General features: G+C 36.7%; 6 protein-coding genes across 6 annotated transcripts; 5 read left to right on the top strand and 1 right to left on the bottom strand.

Moving 5' to 3' along the window:
- Nucleotides 1-66: 66 nt before the first annotated feature.
- mRpL20 (mitochondrial ribosomal protein L20) lies at nucleotides 67-820 on the top strand. The gene is made up of 3 exons (XM_970102.4): nucleotides 67-295; nucleotides 345-455; nucleotides 510-820. Exons 1-3 carry the CDS (start codon nucleotides 209-211, stop codon nucleotides 759-761), a joined length of 450 nt encoding a protein of 149 aa, XP_975195.1. The 5' UTR covers nucleotides 67-208; the 3' UTR covers nucleotides 762-820.
- A 17,002-nt stretch (nucleotides 821-17,822) lies between these two features.
- LOC664077 (transcription factor HES-1) lies at nucleotides 17,823-18,813 on the top strand. Its single transcript, XM_970094.3, has one exon. It carries the CDS (start codon nucleotides 17,924-17,926, stop codon nucleotides 18,620-18,622), a length of 699 nt encoding a protein of 232 aa, XP_975187.1. The 5' UTR covers nucleotides 17,823-17,923; the 3' UTR covers nucleotides 18,623-18,813.
- Nucleotides 18,814-20,146: 1,333 nt separating this feature from the next.
- On the top strand, nucleotides 20,147-20,792 carry LOC664068 (uncharacterized protein). Its single transcript, XM_970086.4, has 3 exons — nucleotides 20,147-20,305; nucleotides 20,359-20,520; nucleotides 20,577-20,792. The coding sequence occupies exons 1-3, from the start codon at nucleotides 20,303-20,305 to the stop codon at nucleotides 20,718-20,720; spliced, it is 309 nt and encodes a 102-aa protein (XP_975179.2). The 5' UTR covers nucleotides 20,147-20,302; the 3' UTR covers nucleotides 20,721-20,792.
- A 189-nt stretch (nucleotides 20,793-20,981) lies between these two features.
- LOC664057 (NADH dehydrogenase (ubiquinone) 1 alpha subcomplex, 7, 14.5kDa) lies at nucleotides 20,982-21,469 on the top strand. The gene has a single exon (XM_970076.4). The coding sequence runs from the start codon at nucleotides 21,071-21,073 to the stop codon at nucleotides 21,377-21,379; it is 309 nt and encodes a 102-aa protein (XP_975169.1). The 5' UTR covers nucleotides 20,982-21,070; the 3' UTR covers nucleotides 21,380-21,469.
- A 635-nt stretch (nucleotides 21,470-22,104) lies between these two features.
- LOC663218 (uncharacterized protein) lies at nucleotides 22,105-24,293 on the top strand. Its single transcript, XM_962465.5, has 5 exons — nucleotides 22,105-22,336; nucleotides 23,266-23,417; nucleotides 23,469-23,688; nucleotides 23,733-23,865; nucleotides 23,912-24,293. The coding sequence occupies exons 1-5, from the start codon at nucleotides 22,208-22,210 to the stop codon at nucleotides 24,265-24,267; spliced, it is 990 nt and encodes a 329-aa protein (XP_967558.1). The 5' UTR covers nucleotides 22,105-22,207; the 3' UTR covers nucleotides 24,268-24,293.
- On the bottom strand, nucleotides 24,250-25,439 carry mRpS22 (mitochondrial ribosomal protein S22). The gene is made up of 2 exons (XM_970067.4): nucleotides 25,271-25,439; nucleotides 24,250-25,213 (listed from the first exon to the last, which is right to left on the bottom strand). The coding sequence occupies exons 1-2, from the start codon at nucleotides 25,395-25,397 to the stop codon at nucleotides 24,306-24,308; spliced, it is 1,035 nt and encodes a 344-aa protein (XP_975160.1). The 5' UTR covers nucleotides 25,398-25,439; the 3' UTR covers nucleotides 24,250-24,305.
- Between the last annotated feature and the right edge of the window lie 46 nt (nucleotides 25,440-25,485).

Raw genomic sequence — 25,485 nt, forward strand, 5'->3', positions numbered from 1 at the left:
GACGTAATCAGCACTTCCCATTTTTTTCGTTCAAGTTGCATATTTTATCAGTTGCAATTTATGCAAGAGCGATTGTTATCATAAGGCAAAAAGTGGACTTGATTTTATTTTACGGTTTTCTATAAGTGGATTTTGCAAGAGCAAGTCCTTCACTTAGCTGCCTCCATTTAATCCTAACCTCTTTTTTTAACCTAAAAAAAAGTAAAAAATGGTCTTTACAACAGCAGTAAATTTTGTACGAAGTCGTGGCCCTGACGAATTCTGGCGTAAACGCAAAGTCTTCAAACTAGCTGCCGTAATTATGCAATTTGCTTGAGTTACTTTTTCCATTTTTTTCATTACAGGCCTATATCGGTCGAAGTCGTAATTGTTACAGTATTGCTATTCGTAGCGTCCATCGGGCATTAGTTTACGCAACCAAAGGTAGAAAACTAAAAAAAGAGGACTTCTCCAATGTAACTATTGTCATAATCTTTTATTATCATTGGTCTCATTTTCGCCAATTCCAGTTGTGGGACACTAGAATCACCGCAGGCTGTGAGCAACATGATATTAATTACCACGTTTTTAAAGAGAGTTTGGCGAGAAATAATATACTTTTGAACAGAAACACTTTGGCTACTTTAGCTTGTTGGGAGCCCTTCACCTTCAAGGCTTTAACCGACATTGCACACAAAAGGGCCTCAGAGGATGGAATTACACCCCCAAAGGAAAACAAGGTTCTGTACATTCCGAAACGGGGCTCACAAAGCAAAAATTAATTGTGTTTTATAAAATTAGTTGTATAGTATAGATGAAATAATAAAAAAACTCGAACTTTTTTTGTAGTTTTTTTTAAATGTAAAAAAGCCAATAACAGACAATTAGGCCAATAAACGTTCTCATTAGATTACAAGAGACAAAAATAGTCTGTGTATTTAATTTTTGTATGGAAAATAATGAAGTTTTTCATGATTAATTGATTACATAAAATAAAAACAGCTCCCGTTGTTGTTACGACGGCCTCTGTCAGCCACTGGCTTAAACAGAGCAGTTACATTCTCTTCTTTACCAACTTCAAGAATACTTTTTTGCGACACAAATATCCCAAAAAAAGTAAAAACTAATACAGTTAAATGTAAAATGAAAAGAAATTTGCGTTTATTTTGCTTCAGCCGCAAACTTTTATTTCCAGAAAGCTTTTGCTTTTCGGTGCATCTCCGTTTTATTTAGCAAACTTAATTAGAGTTTATTCTGAAAGTTTTTACAACGTATCCGGGCGTAACCATATAACGTCTAATGGAAGGACGGAAGACAGAAGCCATAGGGGTAGTCATAAAGATTAAGTACAGTGTAGAACAATCATGAAGACATGAAAGCAGCGACCGGCTATAAACCGTGCGGAAGTTATTCAGGGACTCTCCTGTAAAATACTGCAGGCAGAAGCTACATTATTTTTGGTTTATAATTTGTTCCCTAAACATAATTTTTATCCCTCTCCTGGCACTTTGCAGACCGTATCAATGTGTCAAGCCCCACCGAAATAGTTTACCCAAACTGTATTTTCAGATCGAGATTTTAAATATTTTATTTGGCAAAGTGCAACGACCGTCATTATTATTCACACCGATTCGCGACCTAGACGGACTTTCTTATATTAACCACAACTCAAAGGTGCCGATAAGCAGCTTTTAATGACCATTTTTCCATCGATCGCGTTTATTAAAACGTTATCTATTTACACCGATGAACAGTCATGACTTTTTCATTAAACTGGAATCGATCACAAAGCCATTCATCGACGCTTGCTTACAGATAACTAGAAATAGCACGTGCTGCTATTGTCACAATAAAGAAATCGGTGAAAAATTAATGGATTAATTGCGGTCAGTTTTTTGTGTGTTTCCCTTGAAAGAGTTATTTGTCATCGATGGCACAGCTATAGGTGGAACCGTTTAGAAAGACAGAACGTTAGAGGGCCGTTTAACAATGGTGCGAGTTGCGGGGGCGGTAAGGCCATGGGGTGGCTTCGTAATCAGCAGACTGTGGAGGCCGCAGGGGGAGGGTGAGGGGTGTTGAACCACGCCGCGACGCTCGGGTTGACCTGCCGCCACGCTTATCACGTTTACATGTGGGCGTCGAACGCTGCCTTCCTATTATGATATCCACCCACGGTAATTAATCTCCGGGGTGGTGGGTATCCAGCTCTGTTTGTTCGCGAGGTGCTAACTGAATTTTGCTAATTTCCAAAAATGCATTTCTAGACTCGAGAGATTAAATTTGCGACTTTTCGGACGTAATCAGCGTGGGATTAACAATGCGGACGTGATCCATCACTTTTTTATCATTCTCGAGGTGACCCAGATATGGGGATAACAGTTTTATGGTTGGTTTGAATAATTAAAAAATCTTTGGGTCGTTGTTAATTCCTAAATCAATACCTCCCACGTTGTTGGACACTTGACTCATCGCGCGTTCCAAGATTCGCTCAGGTATTATTTTTACCGGGATCAAGGACTCAAAATCGCGTTAGCGCCAATTTATTTTTGTTTATTTTTTTGTTTACAAGATTAATTTTATCACCGATCAGCGTGTTGGAAACGTAATTGTTGTTGAAATGAGTTAGAAAAAATGTTTTTTCTGGACTCGGATTTGTGGTAAATGGACGAAGGGAAACGATTTCGTCGTTGGAAACCTCCATGTAAACGTGACGGCGGCGAGCTGGCGTCCGGGCGCGCGTGCCGCCAATATATGAGAACCACAGGAAAAGTTGAGCGAGCGGGTTTCAGCACGATTTCAAGACGAAAAATTCTGTGTTACGCAGTTATGGACAAAAGAATTTTTAAAAGAAGTAAAAAGGCAATTGATTATGTTCGTAAAATGCAATAAAGGCTTATACTTTATCTAGTTTTTTTTTTTAATAAATTATTGATTAATTTTCATTTAACTCATCTACACAACTTAAATTTAAAAAAAATATATATTTTTTTAATTCGTTGCTCTAGCAAAGTTTTATGGACTTTTATATGCCCCTACAACCCACTCGAGTTGTTAAAAGTCCAAAAAAAGTCCATATGTTCGATTTTTGTTGTTTGATTTTTCCAATTTTTGTCGCGATTTTTGTCGATTTTGGGTACCCGGAACATTTGTTGAGCAATAGCTCCGGAACTATCAGAGATAACCCCATGAAGTTTATTATCGTTGGAAAGCTCTTTGAATTATCTATTTTTTTCAAAAAAATTATTGTTCTCCGACTAATAGTTTTTGAGCAAATTGCAGATAAATGCAAAAATTGGTAAAATTTTAAAAAATTCATAACTAAAAAACTATTGGGAATTTCGCAGTTTTTTTGATGCCAATCGATTCCCCGTATTATTTTGCATAGGTAAGGATCAAAACAGTTCCACTTTTTCGAATAGTTTAGCCGTAATTTATAAAATAAAAAACAAATTAAAAAAAATTACACAAAATACACTCAAAATCAAATACAATTTATCTGATGGAAAAAAGCCTAAATTGAAAATATTTTTGCGAGAAATCTCGCTGAAAGCTCTCCTGCTCGCTCGTGTCGCCGATCCAACGTGGTGGGGTCGGCGTTATATATCTCGGAAGCGAGATAGAAAGCGTGAAAGTATGAGCGCTAACGCTGGATTCGTAATCTTAAATCGTGTGTGCTTATGACACAAGCACGGAGTCCTGAATCTTGCAGGGTTTTTCCAGTTTTATGGATCGGGTTAATGACGGCACCAAATAAAAGAGGGAGGTGTGTAAATAACGAAACGTCGAAGATATCTAAATTCGAAACTCGGCGAATCCACCATTTGTCACATTTCTAACTAAAAGCCTCGACGCGCCTCAATGGCGCAACATTTTCAGGCTTGCACTGCAATCGGCATTAACGAGACAAAGGAAAACCGAACGCCGTCCGCGCCTAGAATTGAAGCAATTTATTGCCGCCGTGCCGTGATTCCAACAGAAGGAAAAAGACATGATATCGGGGGATTTTTAGACGCGGATTATCACAAGGCTTAATCGAGATCCGATTTCCAAGACAATCTCTGAGAATTTTAATTAACACCAACAGTGAGACATTTTTAAGAGCGGTTATTTACCAAAGCTTCACTTAACGAAGCCTTCAAATACGTGTTTCGAGAAACCGGATTTCGACAACATTCAGACTTATTAAGACTAGCCGTCAAATGTGAGTGGTATGTGCTTTGATCTGAATGAAGCTTCTCGTCAGCTTAGAACTTAAATCAGAAGCGATTATAACGGATTTCACGCACTGTGTTAAACCCGAGAATAGTATCCACATTTTTTCATTCTTCAAAGTACAAAAGAATTTTTTGTTATGTACAAGTACTAGAAAAAACTATTTATTAATACCGACGTTAATGAACATTCGACGAAAAATGCAAATAATACAACTACATATTTGGCGAAATCATAACAAAATATCGTTGTTTTCTGCGTTCTCTTAGTTCGACAAGGTGAGGCCATTAGGGGTAACAAGTTTTACAGTGATGGTCTGCCAGAAATAACCGCAAAAAGTAACAGTTCATTTCCACATTATAGCCTTTTTGTGTCGAATAATCCGAATGTAATACATACAAAGCGAAAATTCGCCATAAACAGTTCATTAGCTTTTGTTTTTGAGTAAACCACAAACACGCATTGCTCATATTCTGATTTATTTTGCGTTACATCAAACACGATCCGTTTTATTTACAAAAATGAGCACTAGGACATTTCAAAGTGGGATTTATTTACTTGTATTGTTCAAAAGTGGGATCGAATTTACCAATTAATTGCATAGAACGAAAAATATAAAATTTTGGTTCGAAACCTCAAACTGTTGCCTTTCATACGAGAACTTCCAAAAGCCATCAGCCCTCTGCTCTTTGACAAAAACGTTTCCATTCACCGCTGTTACATCTCTCTTCAGATCTCATAATCTCGCCCTACTTATTTTTGTTTTACGTTTCTTGCATTATGCAGAGATTTACTCGTACTGTCAAGGTTTTACAACATACAAGCGAAATTATGTCACGAGGGGAACATTTCAAGCGATTGTAATAAAATCCGGTAAATGAACGCAATCCCTTTTTCTGCTGGACTCTTTGATTTGCCCTAAACAGTTTTCGGTCCGTTGACTTCTAAAGTCCACCTTTAAAATCAGGAATGCTCGACTCTCGGAGTGACTCATGGGCGATGAAAGCCACCACCAAAAGGCGGACTTAGTTACTGGTATTGTTTCCCAACGACTTCAATACGGCATCGGCCAACAAACAACTAATACCCTGACTTAAAAAAATATGTAAAAAAATCCAAGTGGCGTTTTTTAATCTTTAATGAAGTTATGAAAATTAAGTTCACGTATATGTGCCATCTGCCATCCTAGCGTCTGACGAAATTTATGAATTTTTCCGCTAATTTCCCCCTGCTATTAGACGCGGCGCCGATAAAGAATAATAAATAAGCTTCGACGGCAGCGATCACGTGCCAAATATCATTTTTGTATGTGTTAAATATTTGATATCGCAGTCGGTACAGGGGCTCCTAATTGAAATCGAATTTTCCGCTGCATATCTATAAATAGGTGTCGTGTCTCGAGACCGTGCTAAAATAGTAATTAAGGTGTCCCCCGCGAACGCCTGCATATACCGAGCGTTTGATAATTCAGCCGCTCTTAGCTAGTAGGTATATGGCAAAAATTCGTCTATAATTAAATCGGAGCGGTGCTAATTAGCATCGTCTTGACGCCGCCGAAGCGCTGACAGTGTAATTACGAGCGAGCGACGCTGAAAAATGCGCTCCGGTGATAAACCGCTGAAAATGTGTGACTCCGGGCGTCCAGGGTGAAGTCCAGGGAGGGCTTCGCACCCTCTGACGGAATAGATTTATCAAAAGCTTCGAGTACAGTAGTCATGGTGGCACGAGAGGCGCTAACCGAGACATTTGCCACAGACAGGTGGCCTCCCACGCAATATCGCATCCGTCTTCGTCTACACACAGGGGCGGATTGTGCGATTCTTTCGATTATTTCATTATTTAATACAGGTAAAAATCTGAGGCGTCAGAGTTTGATAGAGCAAAACGGTTTGTAGTGAATTCTACACTTCATTTTATGTATTCTACCAATTTATCACGAGATTTAAAATTTTGATTTTTTTTGCATAAAATTACCTGAGTACCTTCAAGAAAGTGAAAAAAATATTTTTTTTAAATTCGTTTTTTTATACTTTTTCGTATTTATATATGTCTTTACAACTCTCTAGAGTTGTTAAAAGTCCAAAAAAAGTCTATATGTTCGATTTTTTGATGTTTGATTTTTTCAATTTTCGTCGCAATTTTTGTCGATTTTGGGTACCCGGAACATTTGTTGAGCAATAGCTCCGGAACTATCAGAGATAACCCCATGAAGTTTACTATCGTTGGAAAGCTCTTTGAATTATCTATTTTTTTCAAAAAAAATTATTGTTCTCCGACTAATAGTTTTTGAGCAAATTGCAGATAAATGCAAAAATTGGTAAAATTTTAAAAAATTCATAACTAAAAAACTATTGGGAATTTGGCAATTTTTTCGATGCCAATCGATTCCCCGGATCATTTTGCATAGGTACAGATCAAAACAGTTCCACTTTTTCGAATAGTTTAGTCGTAATTGGGAAAATAAAAAAAATTAAAAAAAAGTTAACACCCCCCTTCAAAATGGTCAATTTTAAAAGTGTCTCAGAATCGAATAAAACCGATTTTATCTTATAGATTTTGATGTGCTCTTTCCGATCTAAAAAAGCGTTTTCTCCTAGCTCTTTTAGTTTGGCCGTAATCGGCGTTTGAAAATTGAAAATTTTTTTGCGAGATATCGCCTTAAGTCCTATGCCATTTTGTAGAGTTTTTTATTCCGGTTATCCTCCATTTTTCCGTTTCTCGATATCTTTAATAGTTTCGCCGTAATTGGCGATCGAAAATTGAAAAAAAGTGAAAATGGAAACTTTTTTAGCGTTTTTCTCGGAAACTGTAAGACTTAGAGCAACGAACAAAAAACCATCTGATAGCGCTTAATTTTCTCTATTTTTTCGATTAAACCCGGAGCCGCTCCGGGGAACGGTTCCGGCTACAGAGGCGATCAAAGTTTTTCACTAAAAAAATTCATAAAAAAAAAACTAAAAGTCGTAGAGCATTGCGGTTTGTTCGATTGAATTCTACGGCTCATTTTACATATTATATCGATTTTTCACAAGAACTAAAAATTTAAAATTTTTTGCCTAAATTTAGGGTAGCCATTTGTCATAGTGGAAAATTTTATCCAACAAAAAAATTCATAACTCAAAAACTAAAAGTCGTAGAGCAATGCGGTTTGTTCCATTGAATTCAGCGGCTCATTTTCTGTATTATACGAACTTTTCATGAGATTTAAAAAAATTATTTTTTTTGCTAAAATTTCCTGAGTAATACACATGCCTTCAAGAAAATGAAAAAAAATTATTTTTTTAAAATTTGTTTTATCATACTTTTTCGTATTTATATATGCCTTTACATCTCTCTAGAGTTGTTAAAAGTCCAAAAAAAGTCCATATGTTCGATTTTTTGAAGTTTGATTTTTTCAATTTTCGTCGCAATTTTTGTCGATTTTGGGTACCCGGAACATTTGTTGAGCAATAGCTCCGGAACTATCAGAGATAACCCCATGAAGTTTATTATCGTTGGAAAGCTCTTTAAATTATCTATTTTTCTCAAAAAAAATTATTGTTCTCCGACTAATAGTTTTTGAGCAAATTGCAGATAAATGCAAAAATTGGTAAAATTTTAAAAAATTCATAACTAAAAAACTATTGGGAATTTGGCAATTTTTTTGATGCCAATCGATTCCCCGGATCATTTTGCATAGGTACAGATCAAAACAGTTCCACTGTTTCGAATAGTTTAGTCGTAATTGGAAAAATAAAAAAAATTAAAAAAAAGTTAACACCCCCCCCTTCAAAATGGTCAATTTTAAAAGTGTCTCAGAATCGAATAAAACCGATTTTATCTTATAGATTTTGATGTGCTCTTTCCGATCTAAAAAAGCGTTTTCTCCTAGCTCTTTTAGTTTGGCCGTAATCGGCGTTTGAAAATTGAAAATTTTTTTGCGAGATATCGCCTTAAGTCCTATGCCATTTTGTAGAGTTTGTTATTCCGGTTATCCTCCATTTTTCCGTTTCTCGATATCTTTAATAGTTTCGCCGTAATTGGCGATCGAAAATTGAAAAAAAGTGAAAATGGAAACCTTTTTTAGCGTTTTTCTCGGAAACTGTAAGACTTAGAGCAACGAACAAAAAACCATCTGATAGCGCTTAATTTTCTCTATTTTTTCGATTAAACCCGGAGCCGCTCCGGGGAACGGTTCCGGCTACAGAGGCGATCAAAGTTTTTCACTAAAAAAATTCATAAAAAAAAAACTAAAAGTCGTAGAGCATTGCGGTTTGTTCGATTGAATTCTACGGCTCATTTTACATATTATATCGATTTTTCACAAGAATTAAAAATTTAAAATTTTTTGCCTAAATTTAGGGTAGCCATTTGTCATAGTGGAAAATTTTATCCAACAAAAAAATTCATAACTCAAAAACTAAAAGTCGTAGAGCAATGCGGTTTGTTCCATTGAATTCAGCGGCTCATTTTCTGTATTATACGAACTTTTCATGAGATTTAAAAAATTTATTTTTTTTTGCTAAAATTTCCTGAGTAATACACATGCCTTCAAGAAAATGAAAAAAAATTTATTTTTTTTAAATTTGTTTTATCATACTTTTTCGTATTTATATATGCCTTTACATCTCTCTAGAGTTGTTAAAAGTCCAAAAAAAGTCCATATGTTCGATTTTTTGAAGTTTGATTTTTTCAATTTTCGTCGCAATTTTTGTCGATTTTGGGTACCCGGAACATTTGTTGAGCAATAGCTCCGGAACTATCAGAGATAACCCCATGAAGTTTATTATTGTTGGAAAGCTCTTTAAATTATCTATTTTTTTCAAAAAAAATTATTGTTCTCCGACTAATAGTTTTTGAGCAAATTGCAGATAAATGCAAAAATTGGTAAAATTTTAAAAAATTCATAACTAAAAAACTATTGGGAATTTGGCAATTTTTTTGATGCCAATCGATTCCCCGGATCATTTTGCATAGGTACAGATCAAAACAGTTCCACTTTTTCGAATAGTTTAGTCGTAATTGGGAAAATAAAAAAAATTAAAAAAAAGTTAACACCCCCCCCTTCAAAATGGTCAATTTTAAAAGTGTCTCAGAATCGAATAAAACCGATTTTATCTTATAGATTTTGATGTGCTCTTTCTGATCTAAAAAAGCGTTTTCTCCTAGCTCTTTTAGTTTGGCCGTAATCGGCGTTTGAAAATTGAAAATTTTTTTGCGAGATATCGCTTTAGGTCCTATGCCATTTTGTAGAGTTTTTTATTCCGGTTATCCTCCATTTTTCCGTTTCTCGATATCTTTAATAGTTTCGCCGTAATTGGCGATCGAAAATTGAAAAAAAGTGAAAATGGAAACCTTTTTTAGCGTTTTTCTCGGAAACTGTAAGACTTAGAGCAACGAACAAAAAACCATCTGATAGCGCTTAATTTTCTCTATTTTTTCGATTAAACCCGGAGCCGCTCCGGGGAACGGTTCCGGCTACAGAGGCGATCAAAGTTTTTCACTAAAAAAATTCATAAAAAAAAAACTAAAAGTCGTAGAGCATTGCGGTTTGTTCGATTGAATTCTACGGCTCATTTTACATATTATATCGATTTTTCACAAGAATTAAAAATTTAAAATTTTTTGCCTAAATTTAGGGTAGCCATTTGTCATAGTGGAAAATTTTATCCAACAAAAAAATTCATAACTCAAAAACTAAAAGTCGTAGAGCAATGCGGTTTGTTCCATTGAATTCAGCGGCTCATTTTCTGTATTATACGAACTTTTCATGAGATTTAAAAAATTTATTTTTTTTTGCTAAAATTTCCTGAGTAATACACATGCCTTCAAGAAAATGAAAAAAAAATTATTTTTTTTAAATTTGTTTTATCATACTTTTTCGTATTTATATATGCCTTTACATCTCTCTAGAGTTGTTAAAAGTCCAAAAAAAGTCCATATGTTCGATTTTTTGAAGTTTGATTTTTTCAATTTTCGTCGCAATTTTTGTCGATTTTGGGTACCCGGAACATTTGTTGAGCAATAGCTCCGGAACTATCAGAGATAACCCCATGAAGTTTATTATCGTTGGAAAGCTCTTTAAATTATCTATTTTTCTCAAAAAAAATTATTGTTCTCCGACTAATAGTTTTTGAGCAAATTGCAGATAAATGCAAAAATTGGTAAAATTTTAAAAAATTCATAACTAAAAAACTATTGGGAATTTGGCAATTTTTTTGATGCCAATCGATTCCCCGGATCATTTTGCATAGGTACAGATCAAAACAGTTCCACTGTTTCGAATAGTTTAGTCGTAATTGGAAAAATAAAAAAAATTAAAAAAAAGTTAACACCCCCCCCTTCAAAATGGTCAATTTTAAAAGTGTCTCAGAATCGAATAAAACCGATTTTATCTTATAGATTTTGATGTGCTCTTTCCGATCTAAAAAAGCGTTTTCTCCTAGCTCTTTTAGTTTGGCCGTAATCGGCGTTTGAAAATTGAAAATTTTTTTGCGAGATATCGCCTTAAGTCCTATGCCATTTTGTAGAGTTTGTTATTCCGGTTATCCTCCATTTTTCCGTTTCTCGATATCTTTAATAGTTTCGCCGTAATTGGCGATCGAAAATTGAAAAAAAGTGAAAATGGAAACCTTTTTTAGCGTTTTTCTCGGAAACTGTAAGACTTAGAGCAACGAACAAAAAACCATCTGATAGCGCTTAATTTTCTCTATTTTTTCGATTAAACCCGGAGCCGCTCCGGGGAACGGTTCCGGCTACAGAGGCGATCAAAGTTTTTCACTAAAAAAATTCATAAAAAAAAAACTAAAAGTCGTAGAGCATTGCGGTTTGTTCGATTGAATTCTACGGCTCATTTTACATATTATATCGATTTTTCACAAAAATAAAAAATTTAAAATTTTTTGCCTAAATTTAGGGTAGTCATTTGTCATAGTGGAAAATTTTATCTAACAAAAAAATTCATAACTCAAAAACTAAAAGTCGTAGAGCAATGCGGTTTGTTCCATTGAATTCAGCGGCTCATTTTCTGTATTATACGAACTTTTCATGAGATTTAAAAAATTTATTTTTTTTTTGCTAAAATTTCCTGAGTAGTATACACATGCCTTCAAGAAAATGAAAAAAAAATTTTTTTTTTAAATTTGTTTTATCATACTTTTTCGTATTTATATATGCCTTTACATCTCTCTAGAGTTGTTAAAAGTCCCAAAAAAGTCCATATGTTCGATTTTTTGATGTTTGATTTTTTCAATTTTCGTCGCAATTTTTGTCGATTTTGGGTACCCGGAACATTTGTTGAGCAATAGCTCCGGAACTATCAGAGATAACCCCATGAAGTTTATTATCGTTGGAAAGCTCTTTAAATTATCTATTTGTTTCAAAAAAAATTATTGTTCTCCGACTAATAGTTTTTGAGCAAATTGCAGATAAATGCAAAAATTGGTAAAATTTTAAAAAATTCATAACTAAAAAACTATTGGGAATTTGGCAATTTTTTCGATGCCAATCAATTCCCCGGATCATTTTGCATAGGTACAGATCAAAACAGTTCCACTTTTTCGAATAGTTTAGTCGTAATTGGGAAAATAAAAAAAATTAAAAAAAAGTTAACACCCCCCCCTACAAAATGGTCAATTTTAAAAGTGTCTCAGAATCGAATAAAACCGATTCTATCTTATAGATTTTGATGTGCTCTTTCCGATCTAAAAAAGCGTTTTCTCTTAGCTCTTTTAGTTTGGCTGTAATCGGCGTTTGAAAATTGAAAAATTTTTTGCGAGATATCGCCTTAAGTCCTACGCCATTTTGTAGAGTTTTTTATTCCGGTTATCCTCCATTTTTCCGTTTCTCGATATCTTTAATAGTTTCGCCGTAATTGACGATCGAAAATTGAAAAAAAGTGAAAATGGAAACCTTTTTTAGCGTTTTTCTCGGAAACTGTAAGACTTAGAGCTACGAACAAAAAACCATCTGATAGCGCTTAATTTTCTCTATTTTTTTGATTAAACCCGGAGCCGCTCCGGGGAACGGTTCCGGCTACAGAGGCGATCAAAATTTTTCACTAGAAAAATTCATAAAAAAAAAACTAAAAGTCGTAGAGCATTGCGGTTTGTTCGATTGAATTCTACGGCTCATTTTACATATTATATCGATTTTTCACAAGAATTAAAAATTTAAAATTTTTTGCCTAAATTTAGGGTAGTCATTTGTCATAGTGGAAAATTTTATCCAACAAAAAAATTCATAACTCAAAAACTAAAAGTCGTAGAGCAATGCGGTTTGTTCCATTGAATTCAGCGGCTCATTTTCTGTATTATACGAACTTTTCATGAGATTTAAAAAATTTATTTTTTTTTGCTAAAATTTCCTGAGTAACACACATGCCTTCAAGAAAATGAAAAAAAAATTTTTTTTTAAATTTGTTTTATCATACTTTTTCGTATTTATATATGCCTTTACATCTCTCTAGAGTTGTTAAGTCCCAAAAAAGTCCATATGTTCGATTTTTTGATGTTTGATTTTTTCAATTTTCGTCGCAATTTTTGTCGATTTTGGGTACCCGGAACATTTGTTGAGCAATAGCTCCGGAACTATCAGAGATAACCCCATGAAGTTTATTATCGTTGGAAAGCTCTTTAAATTATCTATTTTTTTCAAAAAAAATTATTGTTCTCCGACTAATAGTTTTTGAGCAAATTGCAGATAAATGCAAAAATTGGTAAAATTTTAAAAAATTCATAACTAAAAAACTATTGGGAATTTGGCAATTTTTTCGATGCCAATCAATTCCCCGGATCATTTTGCATAGGTACAGATCAAAACAGTTCCACTTTTTCGAATAGTTTAGTCGTAATTGGGAAAATAAAAAAAATTAAAAAAAAGTTAACACCCCCCCCTACAAAATGGTCAATTTTAAAAGTGTCTCAGAATCGAATAAAACCGATTCTATCTTATAGATTTTGATGTGCTCTTTCCGATCTAAAAAAGCGTTTTCTCTTAGCTCTTTTAGTTTGGCCGTAATCGGCGTTGGAATATTGAAAAATTTTTTGCGAGATATCGCCTTAAGTCCTATGCCATTTTGTAGAGTTTTTTATTCCGGTTATCCTCCATTTTTCCGTTTCTCGATATCTTTAATAGTTTCGCCGTAATTGGCGATCGAAAATTGAAAAAAAGTGAAAATGGAAACCTTTTTTAGCGTTTTTCTCGGAAACTGTAAGACTTAGAGCAACGAACAAAAAACCATCTGATAGCGCTTAATTTTCTCTATTTTTTCGATTAAACCCGGAGCCGCTCCGGGGAACGGTTCCGGCTACAGAGGCGATCAAAGTTTTTCACTAAAAAAAATCATAAAAAAAAAACTAAAAATCGTAGAGCATTGCGGTTTGTTCGATTGAATTCTACGGCTCATTTTACATATTATATCGATTTTTCACAAGAATTAAAAATTTAAAATTTTTTGCCTAAATTTAGGGTAGCCATTTGTCATAGTGGAAAATTTTATTCAACAAAAAAATTCATAACTCGAAAACTAAAACTCCTTGAGCCAAATGGTTTGTTCCAGTAAGTTCAGCGGTTCATTCTACGTATTATCACTAGGTTTTAACAAAATTTAAGAATTTGAAACTTTCTGCTTAATTTCAAAATTTGACTAGCTATACCCTCTCCTTTTATAATTTGTACGTAAAAATCTCTCTTCGTTTATTTCAAAATAACCAATTAACTAAAACAGCCCTTGTCCCCTGGGGCTTCGCTGTAGCCCCGATAAATTATTATTATGTATTATTATTAGCGTATCATGTATCGCATTAATGGGTTGAATCCCGCTGCTGGCCAGTCCAGCCCTGCAGGAGGTCCTGGCGATTGATCCGATTTGCCTATCGATTTGATTTATGCGAGGCCCCGGTCGTGTGTGTAAAGCATCCGAAAATAAGCAAAAATGCCTTGGAAGGCGGCTCCAACAACCCACGACGACGTCGCCGACGACAAAGCTTAACAAAAATGAATGTTGAACGCCTCGTGCGACCGTTGAAATTGATTAGTCTTTTGCGCTGAGAGTGTATGCGGATCCCTCGGGTTAGATAAGGACAACACTCGACCAGAGAATTCCGCCAGCAAGGGCGTCGCTAGCGTGACGCCAGCACCACGTTCGTAACAGAGACGTATTTAGACCACCGGATCGCTTTCATGCCCCATTTCAACGCGAAAAACTCACGCTTCATGCGGCAATTAGGAGGCGCGTGCGACGAAATTTTTACATGTGTTTACACGCACTGGAATTTTGAATGGAGGGCTTTCCATTTTTTTGAAAAAGTACACTACCAAAGTTTAAATAATGGAAACTAGTCGGAAGAGTTCTCATACTAAACTAAAGAATAATAAAAAGAATGACGTGCTTCGCAGTAGAGATCAATATTCTCTATTAGCTCAATTTAGACATAAAGGGTATGGAAATTACGAGATTAGTGTCATAAATATTTGATTTAGATAAAAATTTATACCCATTTCGTCCGAATAACATTTCTGTCTTCCAGCTTAATGATTTCATTTTTGAATATTTAATACCGAGTATTGCAGTTTGGTGTCCTTTTAATTTTTTTTAATAAAATAGTACAACAAACCATAATTTATGTTTTTTTGCATCATTTGATTGATAATGTACTACTAATTTTGAAGATGTGACCCGACAAGACAAAATAATACAACAAAGCCAGAGAAATAATAAACAGCTATGGCCGCTTCTTTCAGTTTTCACGCCGTTTTTTTTATATAAAATGGTGGCACTCTTTTAGGTATATTCAATTACGTCCTCTAATGTCGGTCGTGTTTTTACGAGAAAACAATGCAAAGTAAACCGACGTCAATGCTCGAAGGCATTAGAATAATGCCGGATTTCCTAAAAGTCATGTGCTTCGAAAAAGACAATAGGCGAGCCATGCAATGAATAAAACCCCACATAATGTAAATATATAACGCGCATTTCGTCCGCTTCTGAGGTCACCTACATACGTGCACCAGGTGATCGTTAAACGACAACGAAACGAATTTAATTACATAGATGAATTAATCGTTTTCAGTAGTTTTCTTGTCTATGTTAGAACTGCGCGGGTTTGGCTCGCTCCAGGTCGTCCTGCATCCACATTAACCAAGTTTGCGAACGGGCTCCGGCCCTGTCCGGTCCTAAAATATTGAATATTGACATGATGGAGTATTTATAGTGTAGGAGAACGTGCAAACTGGCCAAGGCATGTCGGCAGTCAAAACAGGCTTTCCACATGGAGATCACGTCTCGATCCGGCCCGAAAAACTAGCCTCAAGACTGAATAAATGAATCTCGTGTGCATATCCGAATTTAAAATATGAGTCTGGGCCGAGGCATATTTAGCGTCGATGCCGCCAGCACAGGGAACAGGTTGGCCGGTAAATGAGCAATAATAAAGCTGGGTAGCGTCGCGACGCTGCGGTGTGGACGAGGCGGCGCGTGTCTGACGCGTCTCGTGTCTAACAAGCGACCCACCCGGCGCCCCGCGTCAACCGCAGCACGGGGGTTCTCAAACGGCGGCGCTTTTCGATTTTTAAAGACGAAGTGCCCATACGACCGACGTATTAGACCGGTCTGGAGGCCCTTAGACGCTCCATTGCGAAAAGTGCGGTCAAAAAGCGGGATTTTCGCCGCTTCTATGGCGATTTCGAGGGAGAAAGAGCGTTTTTCTTTAATTATAAAGAACGAAAAGTGATTAATTTCATTGTAGTCACAGTTTTGGACGCATCGAACTGTTTTTTATTCTAAATTAGGCGTAATTATGAACGGTTGCAAACTGGCACGAAGGTGTCCGGAGATATTAGAAAATCAATAGCTAGTTCGGGAAAAAGTAAAGGATGTGCTTGAAAAACTACTCGAAGCAAGGCTCGGATGGAAGGGCAAATTAACCAAATAGGGAATTAAATTATTATGGTTATTATGGTGCGATCTTTTATTTACATTCACCGTGGTCTTTTGTTTTTCGTACTTAAAGCAACGTGTTTATGTTTCTCGTCCTTTCGGCCTTTATTTTAATTCCGTCCCAAAGTCAGTTCAAGCTTATTTTTAACTCCGGCATTGGAAAATGTCTGCGTTATTCCATCGAATTTTTACAAGCTAAGTGACTTATGGTGATTTTTCGGCATGAATTAACGAGATCATTTCACATAAGCCAACAAAACGTAGTCGATTTACTCGTAGCTTGGCCTACCCATTAAGTTTTTCGCTCAAAAAAAATAAATCTAACGAAAAAAATTAAAAAAAAATAATTTTTGGCTTTCATTTGCACTTTTGGTATATTCTGGGATAAATGTAAAATAAGTGAGTATTTGGTTGAAAAAAATATGCTTGAAAAAGGTAAAAGCGTAATTTTTTTACGAGGTAATTTTTTAGTCTGTTTGACTCTAGAAAATGTTTGCTTAAAAATGTGCTTAAGCACTTAAAAACGACCTAAATAATGATTTTGAACTAATTATTATACCTACGAGTAAGCTTCCGCGTAAAATTTCAGGCCTTTTTAAATAAGATTTTAGCAAAACAACTACATTAGAACAACAAATTTTTTGCCGTTTTAAAAAAAACAGTCTTATGTTTTTTTATAGGTTCTCAGGTTTGTCAGTTCGGGTTTAATTTCGAGATTTTTCAGTCTAGGAGTTTTGAGAGGTTTCAGTAAAAAATTCTACACAAAAATTATTGATGCATTTGTATTTTTTAAGTTTTAATTCAACGATGATTATTGATTGGTGATTCCGTTTCTTAAAGTTAACAGAAAAATGTTTATGATAATGAATTTAGACATAAAATTCTTATATGTACTTCGATATTTTTTAAAAAGTAGGAGTTCATATCAAGAAAAACGGTGAGGTGACGACGACTGCTAGACTAATCGCAGTTAGTCAGCGAAAAAAAAAGAATATTTTTTAATTTTAGGAAAGTTTTCGACAAATTTTAAGTGTAACATCATTGATTTCTATTCCAATTTGTTTTTATACAGGGTAAGTCAATAGTGTTTTTTTTAACGATTATCGATCTGGTTAGCTGAAATTGGTATTACTATTTGCATATTTACATAAATTCAGAAAAAACCCACTATTGAAACAAAATTTAGAGAATTGATATTAAATGCCTCAACTTTCCCAATAAATTTAGGAACTCAAAGATGCCATAGTAGATTATATTTTTAGGCGTAAAGTGATACTTTATGTGGCAAAGCCGAGCGTATATTTTACCAAGTCAATAATTCACCAGAGCTACAAAAACTTACTCTTACTTTTTAAAACATAATATTTTATTCGCAAATGAAATTTCTCAGGCATAAAAGTTGTCACTTTGGAGAAATTTCCGGTTAAAAATTATTTATTTAGCTTAATATTTAGTCTGTTCAACTCTATATATTTCGCTTATTTTAGACCGAATCGAATCCAAGTCAAAAAAATCTTCTTCCCCATCTCCCTCCGGGGCCTTTGAGGCCCCAAAACCCCAATTTGGAGTCTGTAAAAGTGCGTCCCTTTTCGAAACATTTTGGTGTTCACCGATCGGATCCGTTGGTGTGATGTGGCGGTGTCGGCACGCGACTAAAGCAGCGCCCTTCCCCCGCACTCGATCCTCGCTACCGCACGCGCCACCCCCCCGTCACTGCCACCGCCGCCTGGCAGCTCGCACTCGCCCACTCGTCGGCTCGTGCTGCAGCAGTTCGCCTCGTCCTCTCGCCGGCATCGCCGCCGATGCGCCTCTAGTATGACCGCCAAGAGCAAGCGAGCCTCCGAGCCACGCCGCGCCAACAAGCCCCTCATGGAGAAGCGCCGTCGGGCTCGCATCAACCAGAGCCTGGCCGCCCTCAAGACCCTCATCCTCGACTCGGCCAAGGCCGACAACACCAAGCACTCCAAGCTGGAGAAGGCCGACATCCTGGAGCTCACCGTGCGCCACTTCCAGCGGCACCGCAGTCTGGACATCAAGGGAGTGCACCAGTACAAGGCCGGCTACGCGGACTGCGTGCGCGAGGTGCAGCGCTACCTGGACACGCCGGACGCCCAGACGATGACCGTCGTCGACGCTGGCGTGCGCCAGCGGCTGCTCCGGCACCTGGACAACTGCGTCGCCGAGGTGGACGTGGACGTGCGAAACGCGGGCTTGCCGCCCCCCGAGGAGCGGCTCCAGCCCCCGGACTCGACGCTCGAAGAAGTCAACAATAACCAGAACCGGAGCGAGGAGCCGAAGGAGGATACGACAGCGAAGAATTTTGTTCTGTTACTTCCCGAGCATTATCTCCAGTTGGCCAACGCTCTGGGGGTGAATTTGAGGCACAGTGAGGGTGGAGCCGATTCCGGGGCCTCCTCGGGGGAGAGTAGCGATAGTTCGAAACAGTCAAGTGGGGAAAAACCGCTCGATTTTAGCAAAAGTAACGACAATTGTGATATGTGGAGGCCGTGGTGATTTAACTGTTGGGATTTTTTCTATCTAGTCACACTTTTCCAAGACTTGAGCTACGCTGTATTTTATTAAACGCTTTACAATGTTAGCTAAATGTCTGTAAATAAATTGTACAAAACCGTACTGAATGCGTTAAATTTGTATATAATTATTTATTGTAGATAGGGTTTGTAAATAAATGATTTAGAAATAAACACACTTCTTTCCACGTTTGTCCACTCCATTCACATTTCCCCCTACTCGAGATAAAACATTTTTTCAAGACTGTAGCGTTTTACTACTCATTCTCAAAAAAAAAACTCAAAAAATTCAAGCTGAATGAAGTCTTTTCTCCTTTTATTTATTTCCATAGCATATGTGCAAGCGCCTAACCTTCCCAATCAAATTAAAAAATAATTTATTAGTTGTGGGTTGTTTCGAGTCCGGGTGTGATTAAATTACAAATTTGTAGAATCCTCGTGCGGAGAGCCCTCACGACTTAATCAACCCCGGGGACATTCGCCGGTTCGGCATCGTGCCAAATGAAGCAAAAATTTCGCTTGGGTGTTTTGCGCCCTTAAAAACGAAGATGCGTTTATTATTTTTCGTTGGTGGTCTAAATTTGACGCGTTTAATTAAAATCGACCTTAAAAGATTCCGCGCTGGTCGCATGCAATTAAAATAAATAATGGAGCGTCATCTTCTATAATAACTTAAAAAATTATAAATTGTGTGCGGAAAAAAGTTAATATGTTTGGCTTACGGCCGTTTTATTAAAAGCGGACTGATTAAAATGTGAGACGAAATTAAAAAGAGAGACCGGGGAAGTGGTATTATTGTGATATGGTGCGGTATCGACGCGGCGTTTAATGGCCGATTTTGAATTATTAAGTGGGTGCATATCGAATATTATCAGCGCGAGTGTTACCCATTTATATTTTAGATATGTTTTATTGATGGGTAAAAGCCGCGCCGAATAAAAAAGAAACTGGATCACGATGCATTACCAACAAAACATTCACACAATATCGGCTAATATTGTTTGGAAAAAAGTTTATCTATTTTTGTTTACCTAAATTAGCATAATTGCATTCAGAGATTACAAATCACTTATCAGTATAAGTGAATATGTATCTAAAAACTGGTTCTATTAAATAAACCAGGAGAAAAGTTTCGGCACTTTGACTGTGGTGCCTTTCCATATTTTTCAAAACTCTGCAAATAGCTCAAAAATACAAGAAATATTAAACAAAGAATGTTGAAAAAGTGGTTATTTACCAATTCAAAGAAAAAATTATTTATGAAAATTAACAGTTGTTGCTAAAGATTAGGAGCACACCACAGTAAAGGCTAGAATTAATTTTTGGTTATAATTTAAAAAAAAAAAAATCCATGGATATTTTTGAATTGGGAGCTCCTATTTTTGTATTCTCTAGTGGGCAATAGCTGAAGCACGCAACTATAGGCGTGATTTCTGTTTTACCGACGATTATTCTAGAAAGCAATCTCGGACACACTAAAAAGAAATAGCGATATGCAACTCCATAGTTTAAACAAAGACAGACAATGGGGATTTTGACAATTTAGTGCGACTGAAAACCTCGTGTACTTTTGATAACCTCATATCGGTTTCGAGCTGATTCTCGTGTTTGCCGGCAAGTTTCTCGAAAGTTCTTCTTTACTTCCGCCAATTAAACACAAAAAATGGTAAGTTTACGCTTAGCAATTAAACGTGTGTTTAAATTTACAAAAAAATGCAGTCTGGAGCTGCCAAACGCTTGATTCCCCTCTTCGACCGTGTGCTCATCAAAAAAGCCGAAATGGTCACGAAAACCAAAGGCGGAATTGTAATTCCTGAGAAAGCACAAGCCAAAGTTTTGCAAGGGACTGTTGTGGCCGTAGGACCTGGTGCTCGGAATAATGTAAGTTGAAATTTTGACGTTTTGGATTTTTCCTGACTTTGAGCATTTTTTAACAGAATGGAGAGACTGTTCCCTTGACTGTTAAAGTGGGAGATAACGTACTACTTCCGGAATATGGGGGCACTAAAGTAGAACTTGAAGAAAATCAAGAATATCATCTTTTCAGGGAATCAGATATTCTAGCCAAATTGACGCAGTAAAACCGCCTTTTGTACTTTTTTTTTGTAATTTCGTTACATTCTCTATGAGAAGTCTGCCGTAAATTTAAGTTATCAACCTCGATTTTGCTATTTTATGATCTGTGGTAACTTAAATTTTACGGACGTGTTATTTTCAGCAGAGTTGAAATGTTACTGTCTGAAAATGTGTTGTTTTGTAGTCATCTAGTTTAGGTTATTTCGTGTATATTTCCAAATATATTTCTATAAAAAAAATCGATTTTATTTAAACTATCCAGTTTTCATCAATCTGCGCAGTGCGCAAAGTCGGCTGTGCGCACTTATGCAACAAACGTCAATTTTCGAAGTAACCTCAAAATTACCAAGTCAAAATGAGTAAAAATATTCGGGATATATCCCCTTTTTTGCAAAAAGTTCGTGACTTTTTGCTGGGAAGGCCCCACACTTTGGCATTGCGATTCCAAGACGAAATTGCCACAAGATCACCCCCGTTACCTAATCTCCCAGACGGGCCTTCGCATTGCTTGAGCAGTAATTATTATTACACAAGGGATGCACGACGTGAAGTGGCCCCACCTGAAATCGTGGCATCCGGACAGAAGTTGATAGCAAGTGGCGAAACAAGTCCTGCAAAGCCGGTCAATAGTCGCACTCCAGGACAGTTGTACCACTGGGATTAAGGGGGTAGGGAAATGTAAATAAGACAGAAACTTAGTGTAAATTATTAGTGTTCGCCTATATTTGAAATAAAATGGGTTATCGTAAATGTTTTTTTATGTGTCATTCATTTATGGACCCAAGTCATTCAAAACCTTTTTAGTTTTTATATTATTATTAAAGACACAAGCTTCCCTTGTTTTGTTACGTAATTTTGTTAAAAAAATGTGAAATAATTTGGATAAATATAGATTTTTCAAAGGTGAGCTCCCATAGCAAAAACTCTAAAAAGATTTTCAAAATTAAAAAAAATCAAATGTTTTAGAGCCGTATAGTAATACGTAAAATAAACCATAGAATTCTTCGGAGTTATACGTTTTCAAACCATTACTGTTCTATATTTTTTGCTTTTTTCATTTATGGGTCAATACTATCAGTTTCGTCATTGCATAAACGTAAAGACGATAAATTAATTACGAAATATGAGATCACAAGACTTGAAGAAAACAACAAATGCAATCGCGATTAAATTTCATCAACCTTTTCTTTCTACAAAAAAAACCGTACTATTCCTAAACCCAGATATTTCGTTCCATTTCCTCTAATATACAAGGACAGCCTTTCTCCCAATGCCCTAATGCGAGAAAATTTCATGGAATCCTCATTCATTTTTATCACAATCTGATGAATTCGTATCGATAAACTGGTCTCACATTTCAATAACTTGTAGTAAACAAGAGTGGGGACCGGTTGAAGGTTACTCATAAATGGGTTGTTAAGCCTTGCCGGTCTTTAGTTCACGTTCATTATTTGAAATTCAGCGATTGTCTTTTATCAAATCAGTATTTATCATGGAAATTAAAAAGGTTTTGGTTGCTGATGCCGTCGATCCAGCTTGTGTTAAACTTCTTGAGAAGCATTCCATTCAAGTTGACTGCAAATACAAGCTTCCAGTCGACCAACTGATCGCTGAAATTAAGGTAAGGGAGGAATTTTGCTCACTTTGGTATTCTAGAGGTCAATCGAGCGATTTGCACAAAAATAAGCCACGTTATTTAATTGCACTTTTTCCGATTAACGGTAATTGCAATGTTAATTGGTTTGCATTGCATTGCAAATGAGTATTTTTTGTACTTCTTTCTTTTCAAATATTTAAATGAGCACGTTCAAATTTTTCTTTCTGATAAGTGTTTTTAATTAATAATTACGTACCAAGGTTAGGAAAAGGGAATTTTTTGGAATTGAAAGTACATTTTACTCATTTTCTTTAATTAAAACTAATGGAGTAAAATACAGATGCTTCTTATTGCTAATGGTTAAATTTAAACATATTTTTAAATAGAGTTTTCACTTATGAATAAGTTTGTTTGAACAAACAATGATTTGTCCACCGATTGAATTGTTATTGTAGTTAGCTCTTAATTAAAATAGTACGAAATACGCTTCAAAATCTATCTCTCGGATGATTTTAGATCATTATCGTTGAACTTTCTTACATCTTGTTTTGAATTTATAAGCACACCACACTGTAGAAACAGTGATAAGAGTTAATTGACCACTTCTCAACTAAGATTACAATCAGGCATACGTAAACATCTCGTACACAAAAACATATTTTTCACCTAAAAGTTAAGTAGTTTTTAATCGAAATAGAAAACTCGGGTCTAAATAACAATTCTAAAGAATGATTGAAGCTCGTTCTGACAAAAGCGAATTTATTAAAGTGGTCCAAAGTTCGGTTTAATTATTTGTCGTGTCTTTAACAGTTATGAAGCCATGCGATTTTAAATCAAGATAAATTTACTAGATCAATAAAAATCTTCTACAATAAATTTTCAATCATATTATCAGTCGATTAATCGGTGGGAAGTAACACTGGAATGGTTACTTAATTCGGATTTATTTTTAGAATTACGACGGTCTTATCGTAAGGTCGGACACTAAAGTAACCGCTGATGTAATCGCCGCTGGAAAAAACCTCAAAGTTATTGGTCGAGCGGGTGCTGGGGTTGATAACATCGACCTTAACGCCGCCACCGCCAAAAACATTCTCGTTCTCAAGTAATTCACACCATATTTTACTCAATTTTTGTGTAATTAAAAAAATCATAGTACTCCTGGAGGTAACGCTATAAGCGCTTGCGAATTAACATGCGCTTTAATTACAAACCTCGCTCGAAATGTGACCCCAGCTGCCGCCTCCCTGAAAGCGGGACGTTGGGACCGAAAATTATACGCCGGTCATGAACTAAGTGGCAAAGTTTTGGCCATCTTAGGATTAGGGAGAATTGGACGGGAAGTTGCCCTCAGAATGCAAGCCTGGGGCATGAAGGTAAACAAAACAACCCCCTGATTTTTTTAAATAATTTTCTTTAGACAATTGGTTACGACCCCATTGTTTCGGTCGAAGATGCGCGAAAATTCAACGTGCAGTCAATGACTCTCGAGGAAATTTGGCCGCAAGCTGATTACATCACAGTGCACACGCCGCTAATCCCACAGACACGAAGTAAAGAATAAATTAAATAAACCGAGTTGTAAAATTTTTTTTGCAGATTTAATTTGCGAAAAAGTGTTCAAATCGTGCAAAAAAGGCGTTAGGATTGTCAACGTTGCCCGAGGTGGTATTATACACGAGGCTGATTTATTGAAAGCTTTGAAGGAGGGTCAGTGCGGTGGGGCCGCTTTGGATGTTTTCGAACAGGAGCCCCCGACCGATCCCGTCACTTTGGAGCTCATCCAGCATCCCAAAGTTGTGGCGACACCCCATCTGGGGGCTAGCACTGCCGAGGCCCAAGTCCGTGTGGCTGTAGAGATTGCGGAACAATTTGTCGCACTTACAGGGAAAAGCAAGGAATATACAACAACACCAGGGGTTGTGAATCACAGCGTGTTAAAAAATGTTAAATAATTGTTTAATAAAGACAATTTCTACAAGTTTTGTACAACTTAATTAAGACCATGAGCTCGTTTGATCCCCTCTTCGAGTGCGTGCTTTTGTTTGGCGGCGTTTTTATACGCTTGGAGGGCCAACTCAAGGGCCGCTTTTTTCGTTGAAAATTTCCCAATATATTCCTCAATTGAATTACCCCTAAATTTCTCCCCATGTAACTGGGCGTAAAGCTCAACCAAAGCATTGGCCTCATCAATATGCTCGCTTTCAATGAGGTCAAGTAATAAATTATCAATCATTTTATGCCAAGCGATAAAGAAGGCAAAACTACCAAAATGTCTAGTAGACCTAATATCCTCAAATTTATTATTTTCGTTAATGTGTTGGTACGTAACTGAGCAAACTTTCTGGTAGAATTCATCGTTGGGCTCAAACTGCAAGCACGCCCTGTCTAGAATAAAGTTATATTCGCCCCTCTTTAACAAATCGTCTAATTTATCATCCTCGAACATTTTCGGGGGCGTAACTTGCCTCCGAGCTACGGGGAAATACATTTGATTTATTCTATCGCGCGTCGCCCAATCGGCGTCCCTCAACGTCCCCTCAGTGTCCCTCACAAGAATAATCCGCTCAGAATCGGGAACACCGTACGAAATATCAGTAAAAATATAATTAGAGGAGTCCAAACCTTGCAAAGCTGGATCTCGCGACACGACTTTATCGCGAGGTTTACGTACGGCAACAACTGGTGGTATCTGGAGGATTTCGTCAACTTTTCGTTTAGCTTCATCCAAAGCCTCTTGGAGTTGTTCATCAGTCATGAATTTGTAAACTGGTTGTTCTAATTGTCTCCCGCCCAGTTTCCTTTTCCTGTAAACTTTGGCCAAATCTACGCGAGTTAGAGTCGTGAGAAGGGTCTGCACTTCTTTCTTGATGAAAATGGGGCCCGGGTCCGGATTCCCATCTAGAAATCGTGGCCACTTAACCTCGAACTTTTGATTACTTGTTTAAACAATAATACCGTACGGCATGGGTGTGTAACTCAACAGGCGGACGCAGACCACATAGTTGTTGCTCACTGGTGCCCTTATGTCGGTTTTTAATGTACTTGAGAGCAGTTTTTTTGAAAAATAGCGAAACGCGGCCATTTCGGGTTACACGTTTCGCGACTGATTGTTCCCGCCACCGAAAGGTGTCCAAATCGAACGTGCTTTCACGGGCAAAAAAAAACCACCA

The sequence above is a fragment of the Tribolium castaneum genome, chromosome 5, assembly GCF_031307605.1.
Source record: "Tribolium castaneum strain GA2 chromosome 5, icTriCast1.1, whole genome shotgun sequence".
NCBI lineage: Eukaryota > Metazoa > Arthropoda > Insecta > Coleoptera > Tenebrionidae > Tribolium > Tribolium castaneum.